This window comes from Camponotus floridanus, unplaced genomic scaffold, assembly GCF_003227725.1.
Source record: "Camponotus floridanus strain SB8 unplaced genomic scaffold, Cflo_v7.5 scaffold1, whole genome shotgun sequence".
In the NCBI taxonomy this organism is placed as follows: domain Eukaryota; kingdom Metazoa; phylum Arthropoda; class Insecta; order Hymenoptera; family Formicidae; genus Camponotus; species Camponotus floridanus.
In genome coordinates, this window is record NW_020229214.1 from 1,580,096 (window position 1) to 1,607,618 (window position 27,523).

At 34.2% G+C, this 27,523-nt stretch overlaps 1 protein-coding gene across 1 annotated transcript in view; it reads right to left on the reverse strand.

The window, feature by feature from the left end:
* LOC105250414 (leishmanolysin-like peptidase) overlaps nt 1–27,523 on the reverse strand; it is a 253,427-nt gene that overhangs the window by 46,740 nt on the left and 179,164 nt on the right. Inside the window, exon 4 of the mRNA XM_011256489.2 lies at nt 11,322–11,352. Coding sequence (XP_011254791.1) covers nt 11,322–11,352 — 31 coding nt within the window. The remainder of the gene's footprint in view (nt 1–11,321; nt 11,353–27,523) is intronic.

Below are 27,523 nucleotides of genomic sequence, written 5' to 3' on the forward strand. Positions count from 1 at the left end.
CTCCATGTCCCGTCGAGCGTTCCTCGCATTGCGCGACGGGATGCTGAGCGTCGCTTTTCCCCGCGTCTGCCGCGCGCGTCTACAAGTTTCCGCGTCGCGTTTATCACCTCTACACAGGAGGGACGACGTTCGCCTTTATCACAATATTGCGTAACTCCCGCGGCCTTATCAGTTGCTCGGCTTTTCCGCCATCGGGTAAAGGATGGGTAGCTTCCTGCGAGGGATACTATCTGAACTTGTAAAATCGCGCTATGACAATGATGAAACGAAGCGAAGATGGAATTAAACATCGCGTTTTAAGGTCTCTTGTCTGGCACAGGATCAAGAACACTTTGCCGGTTGAAATTATTGGAGGGTGAATATGTCTAGCGGCAATTTCGGCGACGTTTCCTTTAATCTTGTTTTAGTTAAAATTAAAAGGCTAGAAGAACCGTCGCGTATCTTCTAGTTGTGATAAAGAGAGATGCGTCATGATATAGTGTAATGATCGTAACATTAATATTTGTTGACAGTAGCGTTCGTAGCCTTCATTATTAATGAAAATTTAAGCAAGCTAATTCACTGTTTTCTGATACACAGCCAGAAAATATATATCTTTGTCACTGTGTGTATTAATTTTTTTTAATTTATTAATATCTCCATTTAGTACTTTCAAAAATTAAAAAAAACTTTCTGCATTTTACCTTTTTATATGCATTATCTGCGTGAGTCACTCTATTTATAATAATAGTATAAATCACTATATTGATAATGGCAAATGGATAATTAATTACATTAAGTTGTAATAGATTTGTAAATTTATAATGTATAAATAAAAAGAAAAACTCTTTATCTATATGTAACTTATCATGTTATATTTTTTATAAAAGATTCTATATATTAATATTCTCAACAAAGAACAAGAAAAAAAATGAAACCGCTAAAATTTTTGACATTTCTAGAATAATTTGAATATCCTAGAAAAGTATGTTTTATAATGTTACTAGTAAATTTCAATAAATGAGAAATTTAACAGTTTGACAGTTTTATATTTAATCTTCTATCATTTATTGGTAAAAGATTATAATAAAAACTAGGAGAGCATTGAAGATAATAACTATATTTACTACTATTTTTAAATATATATGGTACCTATTTCTATATAATACACATATAATACACTAGCCAAGTTTGATCCGTGAAAAAATATTATTTATACATACACACATACACACATATATACATGTCAAATTTACATATCATGTTGCATTATTCATTAAATTAACCGGTAACATCATTGTGCCACAAGGGAAATATTGAGAGGAACAAAACGAGTGATAGTCTCTCTCACATTTTATTAGAATTAAAATATTCATAGCTAAATTATAACTTATTAAATTAGTACCATATGTACGCGATTACAAAGTTACATGATATATGCTGCAATAAATGCATAAATAAAATTAATTATATATTCGTTTAATTTTAATTCTGCGTGGTAATACAATTTCGTAACAAAAACAAGTTTGTTTTTATTATAACAAAAAGATACATGTATCATGCATATCTTTAAATATTCCTAGAGTTGTTAACTAGTGGACAAAATATTCTAACTCTGTTACTACCCTCATCCTTGCATCGCATGAGTTGGAGCAACTCCATTTTGGCGCTTTGACGCACTGTCGTCGAAGCAATCAAAGTAGCCGTTCGTATTGGGACACTCAGTGACAGCTCCCGGGATAGACTCCAAGGCTATATAGGGACAAGCCAAAGTTCGATGTTACATCGTTGATGAAGTAATTCCTTTCGTGTCATGTTCGAAAGCGTATCTGCGTGCGAGCAATCAAGCGACAAGTTTCCGGTATAACCGCGCTGTCCTAAACATCAACTCACATCGCAACACTGTTTGGAACTGTGTGCGAGTTTGAAGTTGATGATAAAAATTATCGTTCTTGATAAAAAATTTTCTCATTACTGAGACCTTAAAAAAGAAGGATCTTCTTCAAAAATCCATGCACGTTAACATTAAATAAATTTGGAAAAATTATTCTCAAGTAAATCTACATACATTACCATAAATATAGAAATCATTTTTACAAACATCATTTGCTTACGAACATCATCAACTAAGTAACATCGTTAAAATAATCGATATTAATATTCGGGCGAAAGGAATGATAAAAAATTGTTTCGTTAATTGGGTTTGCGACGCGTTTCGAAGGCATTTACTATCAGATAACACATTAACGGTATAATCGTGCAGCAAACACTTAACGACCGCGCATCCTTACAAGAGCGACTGTTTAGGGCGACGAATCTTGCGGCTACGTTAAGGGTGGGCGGCAGATCTCGTGGCTGGTCTCGCTTTATCGAGCTTCGTATAGCTAGTTAGACGTCGGTATTAAATGCAAATGCCAGGCGCCCATTTAAATTTTAGATGCAATTAGATTCATTTACTTTCCCTCTCTCTCTTTCTCCCCCCTCCCCTCTCTTTTTCTCTCTCTTTGTCTCGGCAATTATTCGACTTACCGCGCAAAGCATCAGGAGAGGGAAAAGTCGGGAATCGTATCGTGGTGAAAATTTTCTGAATAAATCAAGCGTCGGGCGATGCACGAATCTCATGCTGACCTCGCGCGCGGTTTCCACTTGGATCTGCGGGTGAAAACGACCGCGGCATGTTTCTCGCGATTTATGATCTCGATAACTAGCGTTTTATTCATGGAACGGGCGCGCTCGCCGCCTTTCTGGTGACTAAGTAACTGCCGATAAGAAAAGAAAAAAAACAATGCACGTCGAAGAACGAATTATTCTAACTCTCACATAATCGACAATTGGTATGGATTTGATAGCTACGGAATGGAACGTGAAAAAAATATTAATTAGATGTGGAAAGTTCTCTAAACGCGTTGAAATTTAAGACTATTGGAATAAATTTTTTTATTTGTTGCGATAATATTTTCTATAGGTAAATAAATTTACTGCTGTCAATAAAATATGAATAATGATGCCGCTGTGAAATCTAACCTGGAGGAAATACTCAAGCACGTATATGACGAATAGTTGAATTTGCGGAGATATTGCAGGGAGAGTCGGTATATTATCGCAACTCTCTCTGGTCCGTGTTCCAGACTGTCACATCGTGACAGTCTGCAACCGCACATCATTAAACACATGCGAGGTATTAAGATCTGGTTTCCCTTAACCACCGATAGCTGTCTTAAGTTTTAACAGCATCATTTGTCTATCCAAGTTCCCGGATGTACATGAATTAATAAACCTCGTATACGCAAACTTTAAGCATTATTCTAATCGTGATAAATCTATAAATTTAAATCAGACTACGCAGTAAGATATAATTTCCGATATCATAAAAGAAAAGTCATTTTCGTAAAGGTAAACAAAAAGAGAATCGTGTTTTTATATAAAGTATAAATATTTTTCTTATAAATATCGTACCATTTATCGTTATTACAAGATTAATACTTAGGACAATCAAATTGAGCATTCTAAAATAAATTACCTGATTTCTTTGTGTATGTATGTCTTTATGTATGATCCTCTTAATAGTATCAGCTATCAAGACGGTAAAGAGCTTTCGAGAGGAGCACGACTTTGCTTGCCTTTGCGAAAACGGCTTTTCTTTCATGATATCGGAAATTGTATTTGACGATAAGAGCCTGCTTGTGCGGCATAGGAGTAAAGAGGTAAATGCAATCGATAGTCTATATACAAAGAGAATATTGCGTATTAAATATATAATAAAAATACATTAATAAGATTATATATTGCACTCTTGACTAATGATAAAAACATTATTTAATAATAAATACATTCAACTATTCCATTATTTATGAGCAGAATACAATCCTATATTCTGTATTATAGAGAACACAATTGAAAATACGACAAGATATGTGCATGAGCAATGAAGAGGTCGGATATACCTTGATTTTCATTCCTGTCTTGTTTAAACGGGGCCATTATGTACTTTATATATTCGTTTGCCCATCAGCAAATTGCAAACATGCAGTTGCAATCGCACTAACGCGTCAGGCAATTCGCAGAATTTATTTTGGAATAAATTTGTTGGCGAGTTTTCGTAAACCCGGATAATTTACACACAATGACCGGATCGTCAAGTTACTGTTTTTATCCGGCAATAATTATTTCCATTGATCAGAGACCAGTGCGCGAACGGGAGCCCACGTTTCGCTCGTGTTATTTCATTCGTTACGCGTATTCTCGCAAATAAAATCAACAGGACAGGAATGAAAGTAAAAAGAGGTATGTACTTTTTGCGATACTATACTATCGGGGATTTGTAAATGCGGGTATATTATGCGATACACTTGCACGCCGAGCACGTGCGTAACATATTCGCGGATTCGCCGCGGTTGCAAATTAATATTTAATTTTGCCTTGTTGCGGCTTAATCTATCTGCCGTCACACCGAGATACCGCTGCTGCGATTATATAGGCGAAAAGGCGCCCACATTCGCTGTCGAAACTCCCAGTTTGAATTCAGTTATCGCTAGCGATGTGGGAGGTGAATAAAAATTCAGTTTCCCGCATCAATATAATTAGTCCTCATTCTTCGTTGCGTCTGTCGTCTATTAAATGCCGCGCGGATAGCAGACTATAAAAGAACTTTTAATTCCGTAGCTTATGTTTGCGTTGAAATAATGATAAATATGAGAAAAGAAATAATCTACGCAAAATTTATTAATTATAATTTGTTGGAATATCAACTGTGCCCGAAATTCGTGCCCGTAATATATATACAATATGTGTGTGTGTGTATATATATATATATATATATATATATATATGTATATATGTATGTACAATATATATGAAATAAAATGTTGCATGACATATGTCTCGATAGTGTATGACCTGCCGTGTATGACCGATACACCTGCTTGCAAATGCTTCAATTTGTTTACACGTTTCCGTTTCCGTTTGGCCAAAATCCAAAACTCACTATTGTCAGCTATAAATCGCAACCCTATGGAAATATATCAGTTGCAGTGTTTCGTGAAAAAAATTGCTTCTTCTCGTAAAAATGTCTCATAATATAGCTTTGATATTTTATAGAGTGCATATAAAATCAACTATTTTTTCGATAAATAAAAGAAATATATATAAATACAAATATAACAGAGAAATGAAAAGATTTATTTAATCAAGATTTTTAAAAATGGTAATTCAATATATCTTATTGAAAAATATAACGAAAATATGAATTAATTTAACACAGCACTTTTATCTCATGAAAGATATATACTATATATATATAATAAACCGAGAAATAAATGGAAATACAATTTTTTAGAATCGTACACAGGCCGCAGATGTACAACACAATTTTTCTGTTAAATTTAGTGTCGAATTCGTGCATGTGCGGCTAAATTCTGCGAATCTATTTCCAATCGATTCGAGAAATGCTAAAAGATAAAGTGGGTTTACCAATTGCAATGTACAAAAATATCAATTTTATAACACTCACAATAAGTATTTCGTGAATATACCTGAATACGTAACAAGGAAATATAACAAATTGTTAAAGCAAAAATCATTTCGTTTAATAATGCGAATATGTGATAATATTTCTATAAAATGGTATATGCATTTATCGGATATGTATATATGAAACATAATTTAGGATTTAATTTAAAAATTATATTGATAAACAATTTATGAGAAGCAACAATCCTTGTAAATTATTAAAGTCACAAATTTATTTATTTTTCCAATATTGAATAACCGAACTATTGTCTTGTTAACGTAGTAGTTATTTGCCACTGAATTTGCACCGAAATATGAAAGCGTAATAAATCGTTTAGGAAAACAACAGAATATTCGATATAGAAATATAAGTTTGCGTCATAAGCCACATTATAATGCGACATAATGTGATTAACTACAATATCAAAATATTGCAATATCAAAACTAATATCAAAATATTGTATTAAGGAAGTGCAAACAATAAAAAAACAATAATGCTAACCGTGAAATAGAAAGAATATGAATATTCATCTGTCAATGAAAATTAATATAACTCTTGCGCTAATGAATCGTTTGAATCAGTTTTCACTCTCACACTCGCGAAATTTGTTTGTATATAATTCGCGATTTTAATATCAAACAGAGTGAAACTGGAGAAAAAAAGAAAAGAAGAGAATGAGAGAGAGAGCACAGTGATATCTATCGATTATCTCTAACTATACCTGACTGTACCTGACTGTACCTGCTTGTACCTGAATGTATCTGACAACTGTTTCCAACACGTTGTTTTGTCGTTTTGGTGTGTGTACGACAACGATTGCGGAGCAATAGGCATAGAAGTACACAGGTGCAGTAGCCAGAAGTAGGCGGATATTTAACGCGACGGAGGAATTAATTTAAACGGCACTGTTAGAAAGTTCGTCGAGTTGCCGCGTTAAATACCCCTTTTCCATCAGCAACCCCCGAAGTTAGAGGGTTTTCTGGTCCATTCTAAATCGAATTGAATTCGAAAATATCTACCAATGCATAGATAGAATATCTACTAATGCATAAATTATAAACGTTGTGCTTATAACTGTGCAATCCTACAAAGATATTTATGAATATATTGAAATAACATTTTTATTATATATATATCGTTTATTTATGTTATGACAAGATTTGGTCATATACATTTTTTAATTTTTTTACAAGATTTATTAAAAATTCATATTCAGAGAATTTATTAGAGAAAAATTAATCAATATATAGAAAAATTAATCAATATATCAAAAATATTCTCATATATTTTTGATATTAAAAATTAATTAGTATATTTGTATAGATAATTTATTTATACTAGATTATATATATAAATGTAATGTAACAACGTAATATTTATCTATCTATGCCATGTCTGAAAATTATTTATTCTATAAAAGTTGAACTTATTTATTGAATTTTGTTGGAACGAAAAAAATTTACGATAAAGGTATATCTTTGTGTAAGTATATAATATTTCTTTAGAAAAACTTACATCACGACGAAACATATATAATAGGACAGGCGACAAGATGATCGCGCCATCTTTCTTCATAATGTTCATCGATCTTGACGCAAAAGAAAGAACCGTTCCATTGTCTCACGAGTCGAGGGTAAAGATTCTCGTCGAGTAGAACTTTCTTTTTTTCTACTTTCCAAGAAAAAAAGACGTCCCATGAAGAAAGTATGGAACACGCCTTCTTTGTGCGCATACCCTCAGAAAAGTTTCCGTGATCGAACTCTTCGCACGAGAGGCAATCGTTATGCTGAATCTTACCATTGTAAAATTCGCTATTGAATGTTCTGTAAAGACAAGCCCCACCTATCAGTGCGCCTCTCTGGTGCCAGATAATGATTATAAATGGATTGTCTGCTTTCTATTCATCCTCAAATAAATAACGTAATACAATGCTTTAATTTATATTACCTCAGGCAAATCATATCTAAGAGCTAAACTCATTAACAAGTTTCTATTCATGGGAACTATTTCGCAAATTGTCACCAGTAATAATAGCGACATGAGAAGTTGTTATGAGTATATTAATTGAAAAAAATTAATTAAGAAAAGTAATACATATTCGCATTTATACATGATCGATATCGTTTTAAATTATATAATAACTTATAAAGAGTATTTATAATTTTAGAAATATATAAATACTCAAAATATAGAGATATAGCTTTCGTTATAAGTTCAAAATATAAGTTTCGTAAAAATTTCTTCAAATTATATAATTATAATCATAAATACTAGAATATCTCATTATCCTCTGTGTTTAATGTGCCATTGTTTATGATGGAAAAAGAAATTATATATAAACATGAAATTATACTATTTATTTCCTAAAATATAAACTATAATTTGCAATTTAGCAAAATTTTCTTTTTTTCTATAACAAAATTTTTTTAAATTTTAAATATTCTGCAATTGTACATGAGAAAAAAAATATAAAAAATCTATTATGTTTAACAAAAATTTACTATATTTAAAGAGCAATTAATGAAATAAAAATAGATGTTACTTACTTTTACATTTATAAAATTATGTACAGCAAGTACAGAATAATAGTTTTGCTAATATGTGGCTTAATAGAATAAACTTTTATCATCAATGTGTGTCTGTTCCCTCATATACACTAAATACAAGGGAGTGAAGATTAGACTAAGAATCATCCATGAAAAATACTATACGAGAAAAATCAGAATAAAAAAGAATAATTTCTTTTTCCACGAGAACAATCACGAATATCATTCTGTAATAACATGACATACATATACGAAAGATTGTAGGGTGGACATTCCTCTGAGATTATCATCGCATACATTGTAAAATAATATGCAAATGGAAGGACTTGTGTTACACGGCATCTCAATGGAAAAAATGCATTTCATACATTTTTAATAATAAAAATAAGAGTACATTAGTTATTTAAAATTTTGGTAAAATCGTTATAACTATAAATTTTTCAAAAATATGCAGGAGTCTAAAATAAACAGAAGTAAATTAAACGATAATTATATCGCAATTATTTTAAAATTTTGAAATAATTCTTAATACATTACAAATCTCCTACCATTAATTTTTTTGGCTCACAAGTCATTGAATTGCTCGAGAATTCACTTCGACTGTTGAAGAACGTATGTCTGCTGATCAAGGTAGTAAGGTTTCCGCAGAGCGAGAAGCACCCTCGGGATATAGTGTCCGAGAAAAGAGTGCGATGAAAACAAGTGGCCGAGAAAAATCAAGAGAGCAGTTCGACAAGCGAGAGGAGAGTAGCTCACGCGGCAATGAAACGCAAGCGGAAGATTGCGAAGTAAAGGCACTCTCTTGAGATTGCCAATGCACATGCTCAATACTGATATCACAAAAGAGAAAAAAGAAAAGCTAAGGTTTTTCTGTGGTTTGATATCCACGGTGATTGCAAAATATGTATTTTTTCAGTCGTGTTTCTTATCACCGATTCTATCATTTATATAAGATATTGAAAAAAAATAATGAATTTCTTAAAAATTTCTTTGTCTCTTTTTAAAATTTTTCAATTTACAAATTATATTTGTATATAGTTAACATTTATATATTCAAGTTAACAATTACCAAGTTAATAATTCAAGTTAATAATTAAGTTAAAAATAGTGAAATAACTTATGTCAGTTTTCTTAATGCGTTACATAAGATAAAGCAAAAAAGTATAATAAAAAATATTTTTTTTTTATCTTATTAAATATCACAAAATTTTTGGTAAAATTAAACGAAATATTAAAACATACGAGTATATTTTTGAGATATTTAATTTATTGAGAGAGAGAGAGAAAGAGAGAGAGAGAGAGAGAAAATAGTGCTTGCATATGTTTATGCTAGAAGGCTATATACGATGCCTCAACGTAGTTCGTTGAAACATTTGACCGCAAGGTAGACTTAATGAGCTGCACCCCTATCTCAAGCGAAGCGCAATTACCGTGCATGGGTAAATAGATAGGTGGTTTCACCAAACTCAAAGACGGTTGTTTTGCTGCATAACGCGTGAAATATTGTAACTAGCGCAATTGGAATATGTTGATAAATACAACGATGCACAATGGAGATAAATTTGCGGTATTACTGCACGATATTCCATTCTATCTAATTTAAGTGTGCAATTCCGTAGTGGAACTGCATGTAATACGATGTACACGCAGCAAAATCGTTTTCAATATTCAGGATGATGGCTATCGTATATGAAATTAGTTTTCATTGTATAAATTGGTTTCTTTTTCATTGCAATTTACACTCCATTTTGTATATTGTTACAGAAGACAAATCTCAAAATATTATTATCTCGCTTCTCATATAACTGCGAAAAGCGGGAATATTTTGCCACTTGAATATTCATGCAAATGTAGACAAATAACAAACACATTACATGTTGATTATAAAATGTAAAAGTTAATAACAGAGTTTTTTACAAGAAATTGAAATACTTTGTGTTTGTGTCCGACTTTTTTTTAGCGAAAATTTAATTGGAGACCAATAGAGATTGATGGTAATTTTTAGACGTTCTCTCTCTCTCAACTTTATATATAAATATCTATTCCAAATATCTATTGTAATCTTAATGATTATTTAAACAAGTTAACATTATACTAAGAGATAAAATATTAGAATCTATTTCCATTATAATCTGTTACATTCCCGAAAAAGATGTTCAATTTTCATTCACTAAATATTCCTTAATCATTATATTCAAGAACATTGATATTATGTTACAAATTTATAAATTTTCCATAATGGAGAAAGAAAGTCGGTGCCGAATTTATGAACAAATACCTACTATTGATTCTCTATATTACGATATATATCCGATATGTATATATATAATCATACAATATATGAAAGTGTTCCTTTCATCGAATATGGAAATCATTCACTGTAGCTTTACTGGAAAAGCGGTCTTCTAGAGAGAACCGGCAATTCCCCGAGATTTCCCGGTTTGATTTGGGAGATTATCATACAAGCTAGGTGTCTATTTATGCGGAACAAACGATGGCCTATGCGACGGACGTTGCTGGACGGTTCTGATTGAAATGCGTTCAGTAATTTCCGGTTATTTGGCGCATACAGTTACGCTCGCGATGCGGTGCATTAGGCCGCCATGACGCCGGTAACGTTTGATATGGTTCTCTACCATGGTCCATTTCCATCCACTACCCGTCCTCGTATATCGACATTGATCAACGCCGACGAAATCGTACAGAGGCTTTCGCGATTACAGAGGACTAATATCTCACGGGGCTTTTAGTCCTTTACAAAAAGAACTAGACTTTAAAATAATTACATATATTTGCACAGTACAACTCATTGTTACGAAATTATTTATAATTAATATATATATCTTATATATATTTTTTCCTTATATAAATATTATATATAAATTAATATTCCTTATATAAATATTATATATAAATTAAATAAGTGAGATGATAAAAAATATTTATAATTAAATATTTTTTAATTAAATTCTAATATATTATTGTTCCTTTTAAGTTAAAAATTTTAACAATTTTCTTTAAAATTGTCTTAAAAGAATTACTATAAAAATTGAAGCACATAATAATTTATTATTAATATCTTTTTCTTGTTTTTACTTTAACCTGTTACTAATTTTTGTATCATCATTATTTTTCAATTTTATACTTTTTAATTTTAGAGATTTTCTCAGATTCTGGCCAAATATAATTTTTAATCTGTAACTTTTTTGTAACATTGTTATCTCACCAGCAAGACATTTAATTAAAGTTGTAGAAGATAATACCTTGTCATATAGAAATTACTTACGTTAATGAGATCCAGTTTCTCGTCATCCAATCTGCAACAAAAATGAAAGATAGTCCTTTAGATGGTTGTAACGGAAGGTAACAATTTCGCGACATTTCGCTGACCGACGTTGAAATGCCACCCGGAATGAACTGTAATAACATTAGAACTCGACAATGTACGAGGTGACTCGTCGACGACAGAAAACTGTGTTCCTGGTCGTGCCCCAGTCCAACCTAGCAATTTCAAAAGTTCGTGGTAAACTGGTGGCCAAAACTAATTTTCCAACTAATTTCCGAAATAGGAATCCCAAACGAGAAACCGCTCTCGTAGATGACCGAGAAATTACGTTCGCAGCACGTGATGCGCAGAAGTTTAGATAAAATCGTGTAAGGCGGGAAGGAGAGTGTATTTCATTCTCAATTATACGTTATTTCTGATATTTTTTACGCATCTCATAATTTCGTAAACGCACACTTCCAATCCTTAGGTTGTAATGTACAATGCAAAAAATATATAACACTATTCTCGCAATCTCATAAAAATTTCAAATAATATAAAATATAAATTGTAATAATATTAAAGTGTAACCCAATTTCTTCTTCTCTTTTTCTTTAATATATTTAATCTATCATGATATTACATTACATTTTGTTGTATATAGCTTAAAGGAGATAATTATTATCTTCGTATAATCGCACTAAGATCTGCCATTGATGAGATAAGATTCTTACTAGCTCTCTTCATGCTTCGTTAACATTAAACCCGATCGAAGTTCGACTTTCGAGCTCCGTTAATCAAGACAGACGACGTGCAGGCGAAACCAAAGTATACCTCGGAACGAACCTTCTACTTAACTGGCTAATTCCTCGATTAACATTTTAATTACCCGGTGCACGAAGCGAAAGTTTGAGCGAGCTGCCCTAAGCTTCCACGAAGGGAAGAAGATTAGAGTCTCGTTAGGGTGGCGCAGATCCTCTACCCCACTATGTCTACCCCCACATTTCATCCTCAAGACTAATTTGATCCGATATGCGTTGAAGAAAATTATTCGTCGGCTTATTTCGAAGTCGGTGTCTATCTTTTGCCCGGAGAAACAAGTTGCAAAAAAATGAAGCGGGGAACAAAGAAACGTGTCAAACACTTTTATGGACAAAGCACAAAGGATTTTAATTTCGGTGAGAGACAAAAAGATGTGTGGGATGATACGCAATGAGTACTCTTGCAATGACACTTTGTGAGAACAAACGGCCATTTTCTTTATCGCATATTTCGCGACTGACAAGCCTGAAATTTTGATGATTTAAAACGTTGTAAATTATTCTTTATAGTTAACATTATTTATTGCTTGTTCCATTTTGTCGCGCGGCAAAACGAAACATCATAAGATGCAAATGCTCGCTAAAAATAAGAACTAAAATAATAAATATAATTTTAATAAAACAAAATTTGTGATATTTTTAACTCGATATAGAAAAAAATAAACAAATAAAAGTAATTTAAGAAATTATGTATAAAACATAAATACACTATACATATACATAAAAAATATATTTTGCATTAATTGTCGCATAATCAAATTGTAATAAATTTTAAAGTGATTAATTTTATGTTCTTATAATATTTTAAAATCTTATTAAATTTATGTTAACTTTAATTCTCAATAAATAGCAAAATATCACATCGTTTGTTGCATTATTTTGTTTTCCTAGGGTTTATAATTATCGAAATTTTATTGATATTTTTATATCGCATCAGATATAACTTTGATTAAATTGAGTTTTTACTCACAATGTTATTATACAGAGATCAAACTCAAAATTACAACACATCTGCAACTGTTATTTTTAATATGTCTCGAGAGAATAAACGGTGAAACGAATTCGTTGTTTCGAATGAATGAAACTGTATTATGAGAATAAATTTTTCGCATCATACTGAATGTTACGTTTCTCGTGAGAGAAATGACATCTTTATAAATAGGAATATTCGAGATGATCATCAACGCTAACAATGAATAGTATATCATCAAGCAAGATGTTAATAAAAGATAAAATTATAATAAAGATAAAATTACAACCTATTATATTATACAATGAGGATAACACAAAAATCATTATACTAAAATAAATTAATCTACTTGTCAGTCAAATATATTTACTTATGCCAGTTACTTAAAATTATCTCCTGTTCCATTCATAAATTTATGGACGCTTGCAACTAAACGCAAGTGCAGAAGTAATATTTTACATAAAAAAAGGAGAAAATTACTTATAACTCTCTTTCATATTTTACTAAAATAATACTTAACATTCCTGTAAGTTTAATAAATATCAACTTTTAAATTACAATGCTAAAATACGATTGAAGCAATAAAAGCTCGCGCATGCAGAGGAAACGAAGTTTCCGGAGTAGAAAATTTTATTGCTAATGTAATCGCATAGTTTCGAAACAAGCTCGTTTTTAATCATAGCGCGTATGCTACCGTTAAAACTACAGAACTGAGATTAAAACGGCAATGTGTTACGTCGTTGATAAAAAAGAACAAAGACGGGATTCATCTGTATTCTTGCTAAGCTGTGTAACGTAACTTACACCATTTCACTCGCGCAAAGCGTCTCCAATTCACCGAGCACGTCTCTCGTGTCCTTTGCTCTTGACTTTTTCGTCGACCCTTTCTCTCTAACTGTTCATCCATCCCTCCACGGATTCCCGTCTTTCCCTCGCTTGTGTTTCAAGTCCGTTGAACTTTTTGTTTTAAACATGTCGCACCTTCTCTTATACATGAGTACTCGGTGCCGTTTTCATTTCGCTCGAGTGCGCAATTTGTAGTTTTGTTCGTATGTGATTAAGATGCTTAATCTGTGTGCGTGAATATCAGCGGCCTACTCTTTCGCTAAATCTCCGTCCAAATCGCCCTTTTCTTATATCAGATAGTTTCAGCTAATCCATTCTCAGCCATCCGCGTTTCTTTCCCCTTTTCTTCCGTTTCTATTCCATCGAGATCTTCCTAGTTTTTATTCTCTCTCATTCGCCTCCACATTGTTCCTTTACCTTTCTCGTCTTTTTTTAATTTTCTTTCTATTTTTCTCTCTCTTTCATTTAACATATCGATTTGTGTTCTTAGTATTTCAGCATCCCCTTTCTCATTTTCTTCCTTTTACGCAGCCACTCTTTTTCTTCTGTGTCTTTATCGCACTATTTCCTTTACATATAGGATACAATTTCCTGTACATGCCCCATGTTATCGCATATATCCTTTACATCTCTTTCAGCTTTTACCTCTATTATCTAAATTGACGTGCTGTGTGAAAGCTTCTCTTTTTTTCTCTTTCCTCCATCACATCAGCATTTTTATCACAATGTCACACAGCTATCAGCTGGCAAATAATGAAAATTAAGAAAAAAGTAAAAAAATACCTGTATACCTGTATAAATTGTGCGAATAATTTGATATTGCGAAAGTTATTCCATTCGTGAGGAATATCACCTACAATAATAATAAATTTAAGGCCAGAAGAAAGATTAATATTGCCATTATACATATTTTTTCTCACAATCGTGATTCGTTCGTATCGCGAATCTTCTGGTCGACGATGGTCTGGAAGTTTGCATAGGAAGAGAAAAAAGTTTAGACAAATGTACTTGATTTAGCGAGTTGCTCGAGACGAATTACGTAGCAAAATCATACGAGATACTACTCTCGTGTTTTAGCGCCGCGGAGAACAGCGTGTTGATTTAGGACGGTAAGTTATGATCTCGTGTATGACTGCAGTGCCGTAGTAATATCGCGTAGAATATGGAGGCGCCAGATAAATTTCAGTAGCAATTAGCGGCCGTCGCGATAAAATCCATAATGTCGCACCGTCGCGGAGTCGCGCGCAACGCCGAGAAGCGCAAGTGTGTTAATTGAGTGTGAATCTAACTATAATACCCCCCGCGATGCTTCGCCATAGCAGAATTTTGAGCAGGATCTTATGATTAATTACCATGTCTAATTACGTAACAGATGATGCTTACGAATATATATAATAAAAATATGAATCAAATAATTTATAATTTACTGTAGAATTGGCAGCTAATGTTTCTATGGTATAATCTGAGGATTTTTAAAACAAAAACTCATATTTAGAAATTGTTATGTTAAAAATTCGCAATATTGCAAAGATCAAAAATACACGTCATGATAAATATTAATACTTTTTAAACTCAATTTCCAGTAATTTTTAATCTTGTTTTAAAAATATATAGAATATATATAGACAAAATACGATTTACGATTCAAGTTTTTGTTTGAGAAGTATATTAAAGAATAAAAATCTCTATTAAAGAACAGATAAAAATACATGATTGATTATAATTTTGAAGTTACAAAGTTTCAACTTTTCTTGGATTTTTCACGTGACTAATTTCGAGTTAATAAGAAATTAATAAGAACAAAAATAATTCTGTGCAAAAATTCATTTATCTACTAACTTTGTGGTTGAAAGCTGATTTAGATCATGAAATCGTATTATTCGTAATCTTATCTCTTGATCATCTCGTAATAGGATATGAAAACCACGCACGTGTACTCGGTACATTAACGAAATCAGTCATCATTCGTGGCACAGAACACCGAAATCTGACCGCGATGCTAATGTCCTGCAAATTGCAGGCCGCGTTACGGTGTTGGATTATTGATGACACAGAATGGCTACGACTATGCGTCTCTATTATCTTTACGATCTGCAAATGGGGCCCGTGGTCATTCGTTGCCTTGGATAAATATGGCTGTTCTATGCGATTGTTTCAAGCTTAGCGTGTCCACCAAAATATCGCCATTTGCCATTTATTGCGAAGAATACAAAGAGAAATTAACAAGAGCGCGTTATAGCAAGAGGTATTGAATGAGGTATTGAAAATAATGACTAGGTAAAAAATATTTGTGAAAATATAGCACAAAGATTTAAGAGTTGGTTACAAGTAAATCTACTTCTTCATTTTTACGCATTTTATTATTGATCTTTTCAATTTTGATTTTTATCAATATTCGTGCTATAAAAAAATGTCATAATGTACGTATATTCAATCGCTATTCATAATTCCCTATGTCTGCGTGTTCATTAGCATAAGTACAACGACTTTTGGGGAATAAAAATTCATGTTGCCACTAAAAGAACGTTTCCTCGCGTAATCGTGCGCTCTATCCACGTAAATCCAAATCTGCTGAATTTCCGCCGTTATTCCCGGCATAAAATCCTTTTAAACGTTCTCATTTTCCCTAGAAAACATACGCTTTATGTTGCAGTAAAAGTAGTAGTAGTCAGTCGCAGCAATTTTACACGTTGAAGAGAAAAAGAGAGAGAGCGAGCGAGCGAGCGAGCGAGAGAGAGGGGGGGAGAGAAAAAGAGAGGGGGAGAGAAAAAGAGAGGGGGAGAGAGAGGCAAGTCAACGTCCCGTCTAAAGTCCTCATTAGGATGCAAGAAAGGTGCGTGAGATACAATACAGGAGGCTAAACGACAGTTACACTTGGCCGTCTCTTCAAAGTCTTTGAGCGCTCGAGAGCGTGCACGAGGAGTAAGATTTTTCAAGTGAGAGCGCGTTGTCTACCCCGTTACCGTTGTCGTGCCGTTATGTCGTAGTATCTCTCCGCTTTCAGACCGCCTATTGTCGCGTAAAAAACACCCCCCATGTAGCGAAAGAGCTCTTTACGCGAGATAAGGTCTTCTGTAAAGCACGTGACAAAATAGCGATATCAGGAATATGTGAAATTATATCCAAAAGCTCTTTCACACATTTGAAAATATATTTCTTATAACGTTTACGATGCGAATGGCTTGCGATCAAATAGTTATAAATTAAGCGTAAAAGTTTATGAGATTTTACGATAAGTTTTCACATGGACGGGACGAGATGAGCCACTTGCTTGACAAAATAAATAATAAAGGAACAGAGGTTTTGCTTAGCTTTTTTCAAGCAACGATGCGCGTGAAAACAATTTTCGCAATTTTCATAGATCGCTTCAACGCGTCTCACAGCACTAACTATTTAGAAAAATTCATCGTGAAACTTTAAAAACTTCCGTGCCTTAATCATTAAATTAGCTAGCTTTTACTTTGCCTCGAAACAATCTGCGAAAATTGCATCTTGCTAATTACCATGTGTGTTGATAAATATTTAGATAAATATTAAAATTAAAGTTTATAAAATTTATAATTATTATTAATACTATATTATATTATTAATATATATTAATATTTATTAATATATTAATGTAAACAGAATAAAAAGTACTGAATTTCTCGTTTACAGAGCTGTTATTTTTTTTAACGTAGAATAATTGATCCATAAATGTTAAAATGTTAAATTGAAGCAAAAAAATGTTCCTGTCAAAAAATGTGTTAAATATGTTATCCGTTCGTATAATAATAAAAATATTGCGCTTGTTATGTACCTTGTACAAACAGTATGTATCTGAAATTGCATTTCTCCCTCTCTCTCTCTCCCTCTCTTTCCTTCAAATATCAACTACATACAGATGCCATAGCATGATTATTGCCAGACCACAAGTTGGAACATCCGTGGGCAAGAATTTACATACTCTGCGACGTATGTGCGCGCACAATTTGCATTTATGTAAGTGCATAATTCGTTATGAAACGCGAACACAATAACTATTAGCTCCCAAGATTAATCCGCGTCGAGCGACGATTCGCAGCGCCCTGGAAATTCTATTGTTCGCAAGTGACTATTAGATTCGAGAATACTATTCAGCCTTTATTCGAATTAAGGAGACGAATTGAATGTTATCATGCGACGTAGAAGCGCTCATATAAATGCAGAATTTTCGTCATTCAGATTATCGAATTATATATGTGATCTAGATATATAATATGCAATCATGAAGAAAGAGATAAATTTGTGCTTGATATTATTAACACTTCTTGTTATACTAACGTGAATAATATGTGATCGCAATCTGTCATTCTCTAGGTTTAACTACTAATGACTATTAATCACGTACCTATTTGAGACGCTAATCTACATGATATATATATTGCATATACTGCATTAGACAGTGTAAAGATAGATTAGACGTTTATACAATTGCCGAATATCTCGAATAGATGTAGCGAGAGATAATTTTACAATGTATATATATATATATTAAACAAATTGACATAACACGTTGCTTCATATTTTCTTATAAAAAATAATACATTTATCGCTTTTTCCTAAATTCTTAAGCGCTCGTTTGGCATTTATCGTATTGAAATCAAATACGATGAATTATATGAAATATCTCTTTGATCTCTCTTTAATCAAATGCATTTTTTCAGTAATATTTATAATACTCGATATAAATTAATGGAAGAAAATTGGAATCTCTGCGAGCTGCTTGGCGATGAAATAACTTTTCCGCTCACGTATCTTTCCACCGTAAATTCTTCGCTTCGAGCGATCGTAACGGATTGGCGACTCGCGACCGTTTCATATTTAAGACGACAGTTCGCCGTGAATAAAGACCGCGAGCGGATGACTTAATGCCACGGCAGTTTAACACGCGAAACGACATCGATCCTTTCACACTCGTTCCGTAGGCTATGCGACTTGGTTTAGCTACGCTAAACGCTTTATCGCCTTATTACCATCCTGTTCCACGCGGACGCGCCATCTCATCTTTTACGTTGCGGAAACGCGAAGAAAAAGTCATTTCGTTGGCCGTGCGTTACGGGCGTCCTGTAATCGCTTCGGTAACACTTCGTCGTCGCGGGAGATAGCGCGAGGTAAATGAGATTTTCATTTTGAGACGACGGTGTGTCTCCGCCGTCGAAGAAATATCACGACTACGTCGGGAGATTGGTTGCCTTTCGTCAGCGAAGGGAGCGCGCGATTATATGCATTATGTATTTATTCGTCGGACGATCGAGCGCGCGTTTGATATCCGACTTTTAATCGGCTTCATTAAACGAGGGACCGCTCGAGAATTTGTCGACGATGATGACGGGCCTTGCGACAGCCCATAAAAAATTCATAAGCACAGTAATTTACTTTCTTAGTCGCGCGCGACGCCGACCCTTGATCTTTCACCCTTACATTTTCCACGGAAGAAAGCTCTATATCGGGTCGACGTCGACGTCGCTACGCTTTAACCTTTCTCGTCGGCGGAGATTTAGCGTCGCGATATGAGAGCGGGCGCTTTCCCGAGGACAGCTTAAGGAATCGGCAATAGCCGGGACGGGTTATACAGGCGAAACATGGTTTACCCGATACGAAGACCATCCGTCATGGCAACGATAACGAAAACTATTTTCCACCATCCATTACCGAGAGATCGCTTAAGCTGCATCGCTCAACCCCAGTGTGATCTCGCTAAAGGGGTTGCTCTTTTTCCATTAGAAAAAAAAACTCCTTTGAGATAACGACTGCGTCGTTAGTGTGGAAACCGGTTGTAAACGCGCGATAACTTCGATCGATCGCTTGTTGCTAAGGTATTTCTTCCTCGCGGTGGCCAACGTAATGACGACGTTTCTTCAAAGTTTCTTTTATTGCGCGGCTGTATTATTTTCGCGTCCGTGGCGAATCGACTCAGCGAAATCACGAACTTCATTTGCTGCTGCATTAGAGCCGCCGTGTACCTTGATTGCATCCGTTAGACGTGTAGTTCATAAGGTATTGCCGTTCGGCAAACACAAAGCGAGCAAATATCGCCAAACGATGCGGTTTTATCTCGTGTAAATAAATCTCTCTATTGGTTCATAAAAATCTGAAGCTATCCCAGAGAATCGAATCAAGTCAAAATCTACAAATCGCGTAATTAATAAAAATAAAAACGGAATTAGATTTGGCTACTTTTACTCGACTACTCTTTCATGGATTCATCCTCCATTAAATTTTGACATCACATTTCCTTATCTACGTTGCCTTGCACTATTATTACGATACGCTCTTATTTACTGTTACTATCGTAAAATATAATTTAACTTGTGACTTTTGCAATCAGTGTCTTTCTTATCTACATAAAAGCGATAAAATATAAGTCCGTTATATTAAAAAAGAGAGAAAAAAGAAGCAGAGAGGTGGGGTCGGGTGCATGATAAACACGAGTCAAAGAATATAAAATCGAGAGAAAGCACATACGCTCGTAACGTATACCAACATGAAACTTCAGTACGTAATTTTCTAGAGCGATGTAACACGGTTATAAAAAAAGGGTTGTAAAAAAGAATCTCGCATACCGAATGATATCACTACGTTCAACTTTATTTATTCATAGATCATATCTCGCTCGTGGCGGTGCATTTGTCGCGGTCTCGAAATATCATTCAATAGCGAATGCCTTGTAATTAAAGCTTATCGCGCGTACGAAGGAAAGCAAGGGGGTTATCAAAGTTTTTCAGTCCCAGATTTCTTTTGAGCTTCAGATTAACAAACCATGACTTGAGAATCATTGACATAGGGAAACGTTTCGTTCATGCACTTGCGCGAGCTCTAAATTGCGAGCAAATATCACATTGTTACGAATAGATAACCATATTAGCACGAGTACCTAGAGAGAGAGAGAGAGAGATAGAGAAAATATATCATGCCATCACCGGTATGGAAAGTCAGCTAGTAATTTAATAATGCCTGAGGCGACGACCTTAACGACGAGCTTTCTCTCTTTCTCTCTTTCTTTCTTTCTCTCCTTTCCGCCCGTTTAAACACGATAATAACATGAATGGCCTCACGCCAGTGCAGTCGTAACAGCCGATAACAGCAACGATATGGTAACTACTCCGGTGCTTTCATGAAACGATTCCGGATAGTCCGCTGGCAATACAGGTCTCGTAAAACACTGGGACAATGAAAGCGATAGGTAAATGATACCGCTTCGTCGATATTTCATACAAACATTTCACGCACTTTGTAGCGAAGTGTCGTCGTGCCTTATGCAATGTACACTTCGGTGCATTAATTTGTCCACTGTAAATAATAAATATAATAAAATGATTTCCTCTCGTTCACTCTTGTTTACAATGCAAGTGTGTGTTTTGTAAAGTGCAACGTTTTCATTAAATTGAAATTTAACGCTAGTTTTTTATTTATAATTTAATCAATATTGTATCAATCCAGATTGAATGGACAGTTTTAGAATCGATAATAATAATTTTATTTTCATAAAAATATTAGGACTGACAATGAATATCATTCATATAGAGAGAAAATAAAATTTATTAATGATTGTAAAAAAGTTATTTATTAACTTGATTTATTGAAAATATTGAATTTATCCTAGTCCTTATTGTATATATTTTCACATATATTATAGAATATATATTATAGTGCAGATGATGGATTGTTATGTTCAGCTTTATGACTTGACTTCGGACGCGACCACTATATCGTTGACTTATATTACTGAAATCGCGACCTACATATTTTAGCGTATTAATCGACTGATTATTTAAAAGTTTTTATATGTCAAACAATTATGCAATTATTGCTAATGATTATAAAAATTTGCTCTTTTATCAACAATTTTAAATACAAGCTAATACCTTGATTATGCACGCTATTTATTACGCTTTGAAAACTTCGTTTCTCTGATAGAACATAAGCAAATACAGCATCTAAACGCGTAAAAGTTACACTCGCGATTGCAGTTTCAGTTACTTCTGTGGTATTCCGTTGATCGAAGCTTTAAAGTAGCCGACCAGGAAGTAGAATAGTCGATGGCATGGTAGTGTCACGCTTCATTCGGCTTCCCCTGCAGAGCTTCGCTTTACGCTCCGCAGTTCAATTACAATCGGAGAGTGCGCCCTGGTTCTCCTCAGGTTTTTCGGTCATTTCGCGGAGGGGATCCTTCCCTTGGTTTTCCGACACGCTTCATGCTCCGAAGACGATCGTCCGACCATTCCCGCGGTTCGACCGCATCCACCGCGTCGAATCGATACCCACCTACAGCTGGGTTGAGAGCAGGTACGTGTCGCGTTGCGACGCAATACATGGACGCGCGTATTTCTTTTTGCGGATATAGACGGGGTAACCCTGCGTTTTTCCGTACACGAGTGGGTGGAATCGGCGGGATCGCGAGAGAATGGCGTATGTGTACACACATTCGTGGAAGCTTAGCCATGAGTAATGGCGTACAGCGCGGCGGCAGGGAGAACCCGGACGGTTGCCGGTGGTTAATTATACGGTGGGATTAGCTTGGCCGGCACCGCCGCAAACCCACCTCTATAATTTTCTCGAGGGTTCAAATTCGAGCGTAAAGCGAGCTCCTCTACTCGAAGGTGGGAAATGGGACGAGAAGGGGATACGTAAGTGGAGGAAGCAGAGAAGGAGGCAGGGATGACCGGCTTTGCATGAGATAGCGTATCCTGATTGCATTCACGCCACGTGTATGTTCTATTTACTATCTATTAGAATTCAGCACTGGTGGATAAACATGCGTGCGTTAGAGAAAGAGAGAGAAGGAGAAAGAAAAAATCGATTTTAACTCGACCGCATAAATTCCATGTAGTCCAATGATCATTCGACATAATAATTATTTTGCGCAATCGGGGAATCAATTATGATATTGAGAATATCAAAAAAGTTTATGTATGTGATACGCAATTTAATTAAATTAAATTATAATAAAAATGTAAAATATGAGATCATCTTTATTATTAAAATTATAAATGCATAATTTAATCGTTTAATATCAAAATCTGCATATCTCTTTTATAAATAAAAAGAAATTATCCGATTTCACACTCGTGTATATTCATTCTTTCTAAAATAATTTCACTTATATTTAAGAAATATCTTCATCAAATAATTATTACGGATAAACTATATCTTTCTATTAACTAGAAGACAATTCTTTTTCTCCTCGCACAGAGAATGTATGAAAAAGTATATTTCTAATATGTCCGACATTCTATTAATTATATTTAAGAACATAATATTTAGTTACATGAATATAATTATATGTGTAAAAATGTTATATTTAAAAAAATAATAAATAGTATATATAAATCCATATTAATATAAATATTATATATTTTCGACTATAGATACTTAATTTATTTTTACTGCAAATAATACGAAACGAATGTCTCTCGACGATCGTACAAAAAGACGACGATTTATCGTGGTATCATCCATTTTCTCCCTTGTACCAAAGTTTGCGACTCCTACCAGCATTATCGACCGACATGCCTCCTATGTGAGGGATCAAGTTGGATTCCTGATAAAGAAAGGGAAAAGAGAAGACAACTATAGGAAGGCAAAAGATGGATAAACAGATAGCAGGAAAAAGAAGAAAGAGAATGTTATCAAAGATTGAGAAGGGAAGATCAAAAGCAACTAGATGATAGTGATATTATCTCGAGATTATCTTCGATATTATCTTCCTCTTCCGTCGACAAAGAAAAGGAGGAATCATATCGCTCGTGGATCATTAGACTTGTCAATTACGCAAGCTCTTCATAACTTTGTGACTTTTTAACTGATGATCTATAAAAAGATTCGCTCTCTGGTTCGATTATCAGTGATGTCAAATATTCACAGATTCTTTTCCAATTCACGGATAGTTTTTCTCAATGCTTTAATTCGCAGATCTTGCGTTTCGTTATCAGATTACGAAAATCTTCACGATTGACTAAAAGATAGCTATCAGTATTATAAAGTACGAGATACAGCAACTTAGGAAAGATAAAACGATAAAGTTGAAACAAATTGGAAAATTTATCATTCGATTTACTGGTCAGAAATTTGAGAATTTGAGGACACTACCGTTCTTTATCGTATTATGTTCTCGATTCCGACCATAACACAGCTTTCGCTTTATCCATTTATCAAATAGAAATACGGAAAAAATCGTTTATCAAGCGAAATGTAATAAGAATATTGATTTATGATTTCTTATTAGTGAATGTAAAATAAATTATTGAAGAAGTAACACTAGTTTATTCATGTATTTATTTTTAGTAAATGTATTAGTATTTTCACAATAGATAAATTGCATGCAATAAATCTCAGAGGCAAAAATTATCGGTCTGATGTATCTTTATAACTGATATTAAAGACAAATCACGAGCAAAATGTAGAACGTAATAATAATGATGCTGTAAAAAAATATAACTGTGATAAATTCGAAATCGATAAATTTAGATTGCGGAAATAAGCATGTATATGTATGTATATATTTTATAGTAGTACGATCACAAAATTTGATTTCTCAATCTAGAAAAGCCGTTTTTGGTGGTATAAGATATTTTTCAGAATTCATGACCCCTATCTTTGACAGGGATATGCACTCTGATCTGAAAATAAATAAAATGAAACATCTAACGATTCCGACATCTAATATGTTCATGTCATTGCATCTAAAAACGAGTAATCTTGATAGTTTTGAAACATCATGAAAATATAAGTGACTGTTGCAGTATCATGCATATAAATCAAATGTCAGAAATAGTACTGTAGGTTTCGGATAAACTTCACCTAACATTGAAAAATGTATTTGATATGTCACACGACACTTGGAGATAAAAACTGTATTAAAAGCTGTAATGTATCATCTAAAATTATAAAATAATAATTTAATTATTATAAAATAATATTTTTTTTTAAATCTGATATTTACGTCTTAAAAAAAAACGAAAAAATATTATCATCCACAAATGTCCATTTCGTTATATTTCGTTATATTGTCATCCACAAATATCTATTTCGTTATATTGTCATCCACAATTGTCTTCACTGTCAAATATCATGAAACTTTGCTTTGTATCTGTATAAAGAACTGTACAAAAATCTGTATAAAAATTTGTATAAAAAATATTGGATTACGCTTTAAAATGTCTCTCAATTATTCACATTCGTTCAGTTCTTAGCAGTTGATTATACTTAGACATGCTTATGCGAATTAAACTCGTTTCTTCGCTCCACAATCACAGCGCGTGGGGGCGAAATTTGCGCGGACGTGACGTGACGGGCAACGTGTCCGAGATTGACGGCAGTACGATGAATCCGGTGGATTTGGAATAAAACCAGCGGGTTTACGAGGTCGACTTTGATTGCGCCACCGGTCTGTGCACGCTATTGCGACGCGAACGAACGAATAATCGAAGGGATTGCCAGGTGGTTGTCAGAACATTTGGCCGGGCCCCCCGACGCAGCAACACGCCCCGGAGCGACAGATATTGCTTTTCCACGGCATCGTAAATTCACGGCAGCATGTATTAATGCCCGTCCCGTCACGAGGAGGAACGCACGAAATTTCCGTACTCCGTCTTTCTTCCGTTCCGTCCGTCCTTCTTTTCACGCCGTTATTCATCGCGAATGCCGTTGCGCGTCTAGGGCCTCCGTATATTCTTATTTCGTAATCGATGAGGTTGCTGCCTTGTAAAGAAGATGCTTTGTAAAGTAGGTGCATACGTGACGATGGCGCCATAAAAAAGACGAGACGTTACTAAAGGCGGCATATCTATCGTGACACCTTTCGCAGAGTATTTTTGTACTTGCATTTTATCACATATAGAGAGAAAAATAATACAAGAATTGAATTCGAAATAAAAGCGTAAAGAAAGCGATGCGCAAGAGTGCTAAAATAAAAAAAAAATTTATAGATTCACATTTCTTTCGTATTTTTATTTCGTTTTTATCAAAAAAATGTATGAAAATATGACGTTTCGTCTACATCAAGTTCCATTTTATAAATTTTCTTATATATATATATATATATATATATATATATATATACCTATATATATATATGAGAGATATCAGTAAATTCATGAAATAGAACTTCCTAAAAATATGACATCTATAGCTGTGTCATGTCATGTCTCTTCTTCATTCTAAAATTGTTCCTCCCCAAATAAAAATTGCCAATTAAATTCTTCCACTTTTTTTTTTAAAGTTATATAATCATTTGATAAATGTTGGATTTTTGACAAGTAAAATTACTCGAATAACGGAGTTAATATAAATGGATTGAAATAACTACTTATATATATATATATATATATATATATATATATATATATATATAACATATATACTGTCATTCAACACACTACATTTAGAAAATGTATAAAATTTTAATGATATTTTAATGGAATTTTAACCCAATGATATTTGGTGTATATAACACATATAAATAACTGCACATTTTTCAATTTTGCTAAATATGACATGTCAAACAATTATACGCGTTAATTACGTACAATAAAATATAACAAAGAAATAACCGAACCGACAAAATTCCGTTCATTGTTATAACGCAATATATCTCTTGCGTGTGTGAAGTTGATAATTTGATAAGCGAAGCAAACGCGTCATGTCGCGAGAGACCGAAGCAACGAGGCAGGGGTGTCGGTAATAAGCTATCCGAGTTAATTAAGCACACCGGCGAGCGTATCTCGCGCATCTTGCGGCATCGCACAACCAACCACTTGCGGTTACACCCCCGGTGTAACCCCTCACGCGGAAGGATAGAAATTTGCTGTAACGTTGCTGATCGCGCTTTCCATTCATGTAAGCGCGCAACGAGCCACCGGCTGGATGCTGCTTTATGCTGCGCGGTAAGGTATTAGCGTAGAAGCCGTGTCGCGATATAAACGGGAGTGCACGGCCGGACTAACGAGCTAAGCCGGAATTTACGGTTTTGAGAAAATTGCGCGCGCGACGACATCACGGTGCGAAATTGCTACATTATAGTAGGTCGCCGTATATATACGAAGGACGTCCTGGATATTCGCGTTTCGCATCCCCGGAGATCGTGGGAGATACTCGTGAAAGATACGCCGCCTCAAGAGCACGGGGTGAGATTTAACAAGCGCACGCATGCTCACGTTTATTGATTTCATTATGATACTGATATTTGTTTGATTGGAAATTGTGAACTGTCGACAATAATTGCATAGCTCGCGAAATTCCGATAAATCCAAAGTTGCGAAAATTCGTATTATCCGCTCTACGCTATAAGTAAAACATTCCGTGTAAAGCTACTCGCTTGTGTATGTTGAAGGATGTCGAAGAAAAAATAGAAACATCCGAATGTTCTCTCATTTTTGACAAAATATGATCTATGTATCTGGTTCGTCACGAATGGATTATCTCGACAAAATATCTCTCAAAAAATTACTTCCGAAAATCAGGATTCCAAGCGACATCGTGACTCATCCTGCTCGTATATGCGAGGGGAAAAAAACAATATTTTCTCGTTGCGCCATGCATACGTATCCTGCACACATATCTGCACA